This window comes from Lactuca sativa, chromosome 9 (assembly GCF_002870075.4).
Source record: "Lactuca sativa cultivar Salinas chromosome 9, Lsat_Salinas_v11, whole genome shotgun sequence".
NCBI classification, from domain to species: Eukaryota; Viridiplantae; Streptophyta; class Magnoliopsida; order Asterales; family Asteraceae; genus Lactuca; species Lactuca sativa.
Window position 1 is genome coordinate 182588469 of NC_056631.2, and position 10973 is coordinate 182599441.

General features: G+C 38.5%; 2 protein-coding genes across 2 annotated transcripts; one reads left to right on the forward strand and one right to left on the reverse strand.

Annotated features, from left to right (window-relative positions):
• Positions 1 to 6402: 6402 nt before the first annotated feature.
• LOC111898957 (protein trichome birefringence-like 42) lies at positions 6403 to 8864 on the forward strand. Its single transcript, XM_023894838.3, has 5 exons — positions 6403 to 6740; positions 7025 to 7196; positions 7323 to 7498; positions 7606 to 7764; positions 8073 to 8864. The coding sequence occupies exons 1-5, from the start codon at positions 6451 to 6453 to the stop codon at positions 8362 to 8364; spliced, it is 1089 nt and encodes a 362-aa protein (XP_023750606.1). The 5' UTR covers positions 6403 to 6450; the 3' UTR covers positions 8365 to 8864.
• Positions 8348 to 9834, reverse strand: LOC111898958 (50S ribosomal protein L13, chloroplastic). The gene is made up of 4 exons (XM_023894839.3): positions 9595 to 9834; positions 8934 to 9119; positions 8690 to 8860; positions 8348 to 8546 (listed from the first exon to the last, which is right to left on the reverse strand). The coding sequence occupies exons 1-4, from the start codon at positions 9832 to 9834 to the stop codon at positions 8430 to 8432; spliced, it is 714 nt and encodes a 237-aa protein (XP_023750607.1). The 3' UTR covers positions 8348 to 8429.
• Positions 9835 to 10973: the final 1139 nt, after the last annotated feature.

Consider the following 10973-nt stretch of genomic DNA (forward strand, 5'->3'; position numbering starts at 1 on the left):
CCTTCAGCCTCCTCTTGCCTTGGTCACTTCCTTCTTGCAAAAACACCCACAAAAGGATCAAGAATGGCCTCTCCTTCCTCACAAACGCTCTAGATCTCTTAGGGTTTCTCTCTGGGGGTTGGTGGCCGTAAATGACGGCCCTAAGGGCCTTTAAATAGGTCTCAAACCCTGGAAATTAGGGTTTCATTAAACAGCGTGGACTCGCCGAGTCCACTCGTGAACTCGCCGAGTCCAACTGTGAACTCGCATACGAATCCGCGACCATACTCGACGAGTTTAGACGCCAACTCGCCGAGTCTCCCTACAATATTCAAAAGTAAAAGAACAAAATATAATACCTGGGAACCCGGATGTTACAAGAATTTTCAATTCATAATAGATTTTCATGTCGCTTTTACTACGATATTATATACTTTGACTATGAATTTCATACATCTAATAAAGAATTATCATTACACTAGTGAATTGTCATTTCATTAGGGTATTGTCAGACCACTTTTACCATGAAATTATACACTTTGACAATGAATTTTAGACACTTAATAAGAATTGTCATTTCATCAATGAACTATCATTTCATCAAGGAATTGTTATGTCACTTTGAATACAAAATTGTACACTTTAACTACAAATTTCATACATTTAATAAGAATTGTAATTTCAATAGGGAATTGTCATTTAATAATACCATATTCTTTTGCTATAAATGTGGTTCATTAAACTCATTTTGCAATCATCTTTCTTTCAACTAATTTAAGTTATATCAACATATTTGAAAATGAGGTCATTAGATGGAGTTCACTAACAAATTTGTAATGACTTGGATCTTGTATACATATAATCTATGAGAAATATTAGAGTTTTTCTTACAATGCACCACCACTACTCCACTAGACAACCTCGGATAATCGACCTTTTTTTGGCCGGTCTGGGTTATAGTTGAAACAAATCAAGCCCTTCTTGGGGCACTCCCTGCTCATGTGGCCTGATTGGCCACAACCATAACATACCGAGCCTGCTACCCGACATACTCCACTGTGCCACTTCCCGCACTTGGCACAACGACCCCGACCCTACTGGCCTCTGCTTGGAGGATCGGATGTCTTAGACTTCTTGTCCTGACCCAATGTCGTCTGAACCTGCTCTGACTTCCGCTTTGTCCGGAGCTCCAATTCTATTTCCCACTTACGAGCCTTTTCATTCATGTCATTCAGGGTCTTGCACCCTAAAAAGCTCACAAACTCCCGAATATCATCCCTCAGCATAGCATAATATCTCGTCTTCCTCATCTCTTCATCCACAACATACTGTGGAACCAGCAATGCCCTCTCTCTGAACTTGACGATAATCTCTGCCACAGACTTCGTAGTCTGGTGAAGGTCCTGGAACTCCCTCATCAGCTGTTGCACCTCAATGGTCGGTGAAAACTCTCGATCAAACCTCCGCATAAAATCCTTCCATGTCATCACTATCACACCCGCCGTCCTAACCTCATGAGTAATCTCCTACCACCAGTCTCATGCTAGATCCCTCAACATACAGAACGTGAATCCCACCGTTGCCGCCTCGGGGCAAAAGCTTGTGCGCCGAGCATCCTCCATGTCAGCAATCCAATGACGACTAGCGATGGGGTCCTTAACCCCAAAGAACTCAGGCACTCCACATGCCTTGAACTCCCAGAATGAGGGAGTTCGAGTCCCAACCTGACCCGTAGGGATCTTGGCTTGGAAAAACCTGAACCACTCCTCCATAATCTCCATGACCCTCTCCTTGACGGTACCGAAAATCACTGGGGTAGCATCAAGGATACCACGAGTAACCTCGACTGCGATAAGTTGACACAACCTCTCATTAATTGACTCTATCCTAGAGCCTGGACCCGATCCTGAACCCGATCCCGAACCTGAACCTCCTCGCGTAGCCATTACCATCATCAACTGAAAATACAACATAGAAAGCAATTGATAAGGAAGTTCAAAGGGATTCCTCCCCACCGGACTCCATAGAACTTCCAGGTCTATCCTTGTCTCGGGTACAAAACCTGTGCTTTCAGTAGTATGGGTCCAATACTACCTTCCACACCTACATGTACCTTCCCCTAAGGCCATACCTGATACCTCTAATTCACCCAAGCATAGATAAAACATGACCTACAAAACACAACACATACGCATATCCTAGACTCTTCTAGGATTTCTCAATCCTCACAAAACCAGAAACCTTAATCAACATCACAGGTTGCCTTATGCATGCAAGTTATACATAAATAGATTCACATAGACTGTCAAATAAAGTTTCTATCTTAAGACCACAACTAAACAAGGAACAGGAAATTCGGCAGAATCCATCATTCTAGGCCTATGCAATCCTAAACATATACAACTTTGAAAGCTTACACTTAGCAAATAACAAAGTCAACATCGATTCTAAGCATCATATTCATATCATTGAATTCTCCTAGGCTACAAGGTATCACACAAATCAGACAATTTTCATAACTCCTGAAGGTATCCTTAGCCCTATTCTAGCATGTATTTCACATATTAGCATACTAGTTGAAATTCATAAACATGGTTAAATTTTGCGAAACACTTACTTGAGCTCGTCCGATTGCGCGCATTGCATTCCCCCTTTGTACTTAAGAAAATGTTTTTCAAAAAAGCTTGACTTTTGTTTCTTTTAAAAATGGTTACCATTTCCTCAATTTGAGTTCTGACACACGCGAGAGTGTGCCCCAATCCCTCAAACCAAGGCTCTGATACCAACTTGTAACATAACATGTCAAAATATCAGAGTATTAATATCAATAAATGCGAAAAATGGTGGAGAGTGAATGTTGCACCATCAAGTCGGGCCCTTCCCCTTAGTACCGGAAGTACCTGAAAACACCCAAATAAATTGTAAGCAAAAGCTTAGTGAACTCCCAAAATATCACATAACATACAACCACATAATACCATGCAACATACATATAGTTACCATGGGCTACCCCCATGGTCTTTACCTGAAATGCCATAGGCTCCCCCCATGGTCTGACATCCAAGTGCCATGGGCTAACCCATGGTCTGATATGTAAGTGCCATGAGCTACTCCCATGGTCTTCGTGAAAGTGCCACGAGCTACCCCCGAGGTCTTTAGACAAATAAATACATGACAATTGTCAATCCACGTGTCAAATAAGGGCCGACATTGGTGCCTTCGACCGATTGATATAGTACGAAGACTCACCTCAAACTGCTGATAAAAATATTGTCCGGCTACCGGTCCAAAAATATCACACTGAATATACCCAAGTTAACCTAATTAGGATTAAGTCACAAACTCAAAGCATAGTCCAAAACCCTAAGTCCAAACTTCTCCAATAAGGCCCATAAGTTTTTCTTCTTTAATGGGCCTAACATCCTAGGTCCAAAACAATAATCGGCCACAAGGCCCAAAAGGCCTAACCATGCCACTTATGGTCCAACAACAAGTTCGAAGGCCCAAATACTCTAATAGATCTAGGCCCAATGCTAAGTAGGGCCCAAATGGCTCAAAGGCCCAACAAAATCTCAAAACCCACTAGAAACGTACGCCCAACGTACATCATCAGTACACTTAGCGTACTGGGTTCTTTGGCGGTACGCACAGCGTACAAACTAGTACGCCTAGTGTACAAGCTGCTTTGCACAAAAAGCCATTAAGTGCTTAATTTATGAAGCCACTTCGTCCAATTCCAGATCTTGGTCATTTTAAAGGTCCTACGGCATAAAGTTGGCAACTTTATGACTTTGCATGCCATATAGGAACCCAACACCTCATTTTATCCATGAAGACTCCCTTTAAGATCTTAAACTCATGCATAGTGCCATAACAACTATCAAGTTAGCATTTTTATGCTTATAACATGCCAAAGGAACTTAGATCTAACATTTATAACCTATGGAGTTGCTCAAACTCACAAAAGAGGATCCATGGACCAAAATTGGACTTATTACCAAACCCTATCTCAAACTAGCAAAAGGATAAGCAAGGTTTGGACTTTTTACCTCCAAAAGCTGATCAAGATGTTCTAGATGCAGGATCTAGAAGCTCTCCTACATCCAACACTTGCTCACCTCCTCATTCTTCTTGCAAACACACCAAAAAGGGTTACTTTTGGCACCTTCAAGCTCAAGGATCACTCTCAAAGGTAACTAGGCTTAAGGGACGATTAAAAGCAGTGGAGGCTGGTAAGGAAGAGGGTCCAATATCATAAATAAGCTTAAATAAGGCTCAAGTCTGAGAATTAGGTTTTTAGCCTTTGGCCTCGTACGCCCCGCGTACAAACCTCAGCTACCTGATGCACACACTTGTGTATGCTAAGCGTATATATATGTAAATCCGACATACGAAGGGTCCTCTCTTGCCAACTTTAAATACATCAAGGGCTTAAAATGAAATACATGGATTTGGATTTTACAACACGTGTTCATTAAATTTCACACCACATCGTGGGCATCCATGCCCACATCGTGGATGTGGGTTTTCTCCAAAACCATATTTTGATTCCTTAAGTCTTGGCCAATCTTCTTCGGGAAACGGGTGTTACAAAAGCTCTACGTCATGTGTACAACTAGAGTACGTAGCGCGTAGTTCAATGTAAGTTGACCTTGGATTTTTGACTCGTTTACTTTTGGTCAACTTGTAGGGTCGGTCTCGGGAAGGGCAAAATGGTATTTTGAAGTTAGAAGAGTTATTCTTAGTCTAAGGACTTGCCGGTTTGAATTTTTTACCTTGGTTTTAACTTAAGGATGTTTTGGTGAATTGATAGTGTAAGGAGTTCGAGGATCGGTAGCTTTAGCTGATGTTTTCTCTTTGATAGTTGATTAAGGTGAGTTTTCCTTACTATACCCATGGGTCGAAGGCACCTAGGTCGGCCCACTAGGTTGTATGATGTATGTTGGTATATACGATATTGTTATACTATAATGATCTGTAGATATGCCTGATTATATGTTGTTGGTTATATGTTTATCTGTTGCATATGTCGACATAGTGCGGTTGGGCTGAGGCAATACTGCTTTGTGTGGGAGCCAACAAACCCAGGCGCAACCCATATATAAGCTGGGGGCCGGGAGGGGATTCCAAACTTATGTTGTGGGCTCGAGAACAATCCAGGCATAAGTTGAGGGACGGGAGGGCAATCCAGACTGATGTTGTGGGCTCGTAGGGGTAATCCACTCTGATGACTGTGGACCCGAGGGTAATCCATCACGATGGTTGTGGGCCCAATATGCATGTCGTTATATGTTTGTGTGTGGGGGACTTTGGGGGAAATCACTAAGCTTTGACTTACAATTTGATTTTATGATTTTAGGTACATCAGAGGACTAGGCAAAGCGAATGTGTGATTGTGCACAAGATCCTGGATTTTTATCTAACTTATGATTTTGGGAGACTTTGATTCATGATTTTGGAATGGTTAAAATTTTTTTTTTCATGATTTTAGGGATGTTACAATATCCACTTAATGTGACCTCTAACAAACAATCATTTAAGAAAAAAAAATCAGCTCAAACATCACATACTAGGGTCGAGGATTCAATGACAAGGATGAACTAGAAAAAAAGTCCTTACACCATAATTTGTAACAACTTAAATTATATAAACTAAAGTTTTGTTAATACGACGGTAAACTTTATAGCAATAGTCATAGCAAAATCATAGTATTTTAATGAGTAATGACATATCGTAACAACTAACACGATGACCCATAAAGCTCTCTTTTGGTGCGTGGCGGGCCACTCGATTAGCATGAATCTGGACAATCACTTTGGGTCTGAGTTGTAATATATATAAAAAAAGGGTCATGTACGGATACCCACTTTGTCTCCTTTCAAAACCAGCCATGTCACAAACCATCATAAGTTGGAGTTAACGAAAGACAACCTCTTGATATCCAAATACCAAATGTGATATTTCCATGGATATCATTGTTACGTAGAACACAATGAAAAAAAATTAAACTCAAATAGAGTTTGTATGCAAAATTTATCAATGATCAAAATTAAATTTTTCATGGAATACCTTACTAGTTAAATAAATATGACTTTCCAAAATCCAAATTAAAAATGTGTTATATCTATGGATAGACATCGTTAAAAAAACACAATGAAACAACTAAATCTAAATTAAAAATATGCTATATCTATGGTAGATATTGTTATAGAAAACACAATAAAAAAATTCAACTGAAACGGAGTAGTTATGATTTATGAAGCTTCTTTGGAAAAAATTTGATAATGGCCTACGAAACGAAAATTATTATTATTATTATTATTATTTTGCGTTAAAAAAAAACTTGGAAAAAATAGCTATATTTTAAATAAAAATTTATTTAAACTTTATATATAGGCAATCAGCCAATCACAGTACCCAACCACCAGTCTTTTTTGCTGTCTCTCCCCTTTCTCGCTCTCCGTGTTCACCATGTTCAAAACCACTCTGCGTACCGCCTTCGCTGCCATTTTCGTTCTACTAACGCTTCTGATCTCTCAAGCTCACGACAATGGAGAAGGAACTCGAAGAAGAAGTAGAAGTAGACAATCAAACGAGTGCAATTTGTTCAAAGGAAGCTGGATTATGGATCCATCGTACCCGATTTATAACGGATCTGAATGCCCCTTCGTAGACTCCGGATTGAACTGTCAGAAGAACGGAAGAGACGACACGATGTACCTCAAGTTCAGATGGCAACCTCATCGTTGTGCTCTTGCGAGGTTAGTAGCTTTTTCAATAATGTAGGGGATCTGTTCGTGGTTTTAGTTTATGAGCTCAAGAACAAATTGTTTTCTAGAAATTTCGAATGCTGAATTGCTGAAATAAATGAATAATCTGTTGCTGGATCAATTTATCCTTGTTTCAGACTTTCAGTTCATTCTATCAACGTTTCAAACAAATGGATTCCAATCATATCTGCTAATTTTTACTCTGGATTTCATTATACTTTTCCCTAGGAAAAATTGCAAATAACTGTTAGTATTCTACAAATGGAAATGTACAGTTTCAGTGGCAAAAGGTTTTTGAGGAGAAATAGAGGCAAGAAAATCATGTTTGTGGGCGACTCACTGAGTTCAAACCAGTGGCAATCACTCGCATGCATGCTTTACCACTCGGTTCCTTCCACTAAGCATACTTTCACGCGTGAAGGACCACTCTCAAATCTTTCATTCCCAGTAAGTTAATGATATAAATATTGTGTTTATTATTTGAGTCGCGTTGTCTTTTTAATTGTATTAAAATTAAAAATTTCAACCTTCATTGTTTTGCAAATTTGAAGTTTTATTTTGTGTTTGTTGAAGGAATATGGAGTTTCGGTTATGTACTTGAAAAACGGGTTTCTTGTAGACCTTGTGGTGGAGAAAGAGAGCCGAGTTCTAAAATTGGACTCGATAAGTAGAGGAGGGAAATGGGAGGGAGTAGATGTTTTGATCTTCAATAGCTATCATTGGTGGACACACAGCGGATCCCTTCAAACGTGTGTCATTCATATTCTTTCTCTGTTAAATCGTTCTTTCTTTGTTTAAGTAAAAATGGAAAAGTATCAACTTATTTGAATCATATGATTTGATTTTTTGGGTGTAGATGGGATTACTACCAAGTCGGGGAAGAGATATACAAAAACATGGGACGAATGGAAGCTTACAAGATCGCTTTGACCACATGGGCGAAATGGGTTGACTCGAACATTAATCCTAACAAGACCCGAGTCTTTTTTCAAGGGATCTCTGCCATTCACGATGAGTAAGCTAAAAATAATTTGATTTAATCATACTGTATTTGTTACACAAGACAAGATTGGATTGGACTGGACATGACAAAACAAACTTCCTAGAGCTATTTTTGATGACAAAAATATAGACATTCACGTCTTTTCTCGAACTAAAGATTAAAAAGTAAAGACATTGTCCCATTAACATTGGTTTGTCCACATTTTTATAATATTGTCAGATCAGTCACAATCCAAGTCAACGTACTGCATTTTTAGGGTTTTGGTTGTAACTTGTTTTGTTGCTTTTGTTCGAATTATTAATCGACTTTTATGTGAATAGGGGCAAAGATTGGAATGAGCCAAACGTCCGGAGTTGTGAAGGGCAAACCCTACCTATTCATGGACTTCATTTTCCCGGGAAAAGATACCCGGGGCAACACGTTGTGAAGGGCGTTTTGGTCAAAATGAAAAATCCGGCTTATTTATTGGATATAACGCTTCTTACTCAACTAAGAAAAGATGGTCATCCGTCCATATACGGTGACGAAGGTCGAGATTGTAGCCATTGGTGCCTAGCTGGGGTTCCCGATACTTGGAATCAAATTTTGTACAATATTTTGCTCAAAAAATAATCTTTTTTGCATTTAATTAGAAGGTAAGTTCAACATTTAATTTGCAAAAAAAAAAGACATGGAATCTAGGTTTGTTTTTGTATCCTTTTGTCTCTTATCGGCAAATCTATGGGCTTTTGTGCTTGATGCGGATGATCGGGTCCTTCGTACACCTTAAGATGAGTAAACAAATCTCGTCCAAGCTACAAAATAAGTATAACAAATTTAAGAAAAAGGAAAGCAAAATATGAAAATTGGAAGGGTGATTTTGGAAAATATTGTTTTCCTCTTTGATTACTACATACCAAAAAACTACTCAAATCAAACAAAAAGTTTGTGAACTTACCCTTCCTTTAGGAAGCATCCCACGAACAGCATGCTCAATAATCCTTTCAGGAATCCTCTGTTGAAGTTGATCAAAAGTTTCCACTGTCATTCCACCTGGTCTTCCTGAATGCCTCCTGTAAAGTTTCTGTAGCCTCTTTTTACCCGAAACAGCAACTTTCTCAGCATTCACCTAATATTTACAAATTATGCTCATAGTTGATTACAATAGATTGTTATAAAAGATGAAGTAGAGGAATGTATACCACAATTACAAATGCTCCCATGTCTACACTAGGAGTATAGGTTGGAAGATTCTTCCCACGTATGTGAACTGCTATAGCTGATGCCATTCTTCCAAGAATTTTATCAGTTGCATCAACAACATACCATGTCTTTTCTGTGTTCACATGGTCTTCAGCTTTAGGGTACCATGTTTTGTTCCATACATCCTGTCCACAAACGATAGAAGAATGTTACAGATTCTATATACAGATTTCAATCAGACTTCGTCCGATATACAGAAGTTTGGATACAGATTCTATGAAGCTCAAACACATTCTACTTTTTGATGTATAACTAGGAACTGTAAAAGTGTAAGACTATGCAACATTCTTCCATTGATAACAAGTCAACTGATAGAGTAGTTACATGATTGAGTATTAATTTGATAAATCGATCTGTAATTTTTGAAAGCGAATCTTCGTTTTCATTTTTCGAACAATTAACCTAAATTAGGCATCGAAGATCGCCGTAGGGCACAATTACGGAGTAATGTCTGCACAATTGTGCTAAACAAATGTTTACGAAATTAAGAGCAAATACTCAACCATGTAGTCAAGCAATGCTCTAACATTCGTTCTAATTTCGGTCGACAACAGAGAATTCGCCGGAAAACGACGAGAAAAGGGAGATTAAAAGGAGTACCGGTCCTTTGAAATCGGAATCGGTAAACATCCAACGCTGCTCAACAGGTGCAAGTGTCCGTTGTTGAACTTTCTGTTCTTCGCAGCGAATCTGAAAGTTCCGACTGGTTCGAGCTCCGATGATGTGCTTTGGGGAGGAGGCTGATGCTGCCATTGTTGAAAACCCGAAGAGAACTGGAGACCTGTTGTTCTGTGAGGCTCCGAACATCACAGACGATGAGGTTGCATACGCCATCGCCATTTGCTGTTAGTTTTCTCCGACCTCTGTCACCACCGTCTTCAATCTTCCTTCTTCAGGGAAGTAGGAGTAGGATAAGGTTTAGTGCAGGAAGCTCAGTTCCTAGAAATGCTTTTATCGGACAGTTGTAGATATTTTCATTTCCACCCCTAGTTTATTTTATGATACACACAAACTCCCCTGAGATTGGAGATTGAAAATTGGTAAAAAGGGGTTACAATGTCTTAAACTTAAAGCCTAATATTTTCCACACTCCATGGCTCCACTAAGAATTGATTATTGTTTGATATAAGATATTCTAATTTTTTTATGAATATAAGCTTTATTAATTAAAAATAAAGACAAATAACTTTAAAAATAGTATGAAATATGTTAAAAATAAATGAAGGTGATGTATACATGCTCTTACATGACGGTGTCTAGCGAACCCGATTATGACCTGGAAACCCATTTATGACTTGTGAACACGATTATGACTCACGAACATGCGTACTCGTATAATTGAATGGGTTGTCTCTATGTTTGACAAATACGAGTTAGTGTTGAACCATATGACATGTTTAAGTATACGGGTTGTGTTCTTGTTATGTTTTCGGACCCGACATCCCGAACGCAACTCAATTTCCATCCCTAATTAAAAGTCACTTTATTTTTGGTGCTCTTTTTCTTGTCCTCACCACTTTTTCAATAGACCACCTCTTTTTGTCAATGATCCATTTTGCTTCAACGTTGTTTGGTAAGATTGTCAACTCGAATGGATGTGTTTATTTAAAAAAATTATCATTTTAACTTTATGAACAATAACAAAATGATTCTCAAAACCTCACATTTACAAATTACATGTCCATATTGCTATGCCAAATCAAGTAATCTCATAAAAACCAAATTTATAAGTCTCATTAAAAAAAAGTTGAAATAATTTCCCTAATATCATGAGAATTTCACAAACAGTTTATGAAAGTCTAAAAATGGTCTAAAAAACAAAGTTGTATTTCTTTCCTAAATCCACATCTTATATATTTTCTAAATTTAAGCCCGATTTAAGGTCCTGAACAAAAGTAAATATGAGGCCTTTAAAAATAAGGGTGTCAAACGGGTATTTCCTTAAGAAAATAATACCCGACCTATATTGTAATTTGGCT

Coding starts and splice junctions, on each gene's coding strand:
- LOC111898957 (XM_023894838.3), top strand. CDS start 6,451: ATGTTCAAAACCACTCTGCGTACCGCCTTCGCTGCCATTTTCGTTCTA. Junction 7,197..7,322: donor TCTCAAATCTTTCATTCCCA/GTAAGTTAATGA, acceptor TGTTTGTTGAAG/GAATATGGAGTTTCGGTTAT. Junction 7,765..8,072: donor ATCTCTGCCATTCACGATGA/GTAAGCTAAAAA, acceptor TTATGTGAATAG/GGGCAAAGATTGGAATGAGC.
- LOC111898958 (XM_023894839.3), bottom strand. CDS start 9,834: ATGGCGATGGCGTATGCAACCTCATCGTCTGTGATGTTCGGAGCCTCA. Junction 9,120..9,594: donor ATTCCGATTTCAAAGGACCG/GTACTCCTTTTA, acceptor GTTTGTGGACAG/GATGTATGGAACAAAACATG. Junction 8,547..8,689: donor GGATGCTTCCTAAAGGAAGG/GTAAGTTCACAA, acceptor CTTATTTTGTAG/CTTGGACGAGATTTGTTTAC.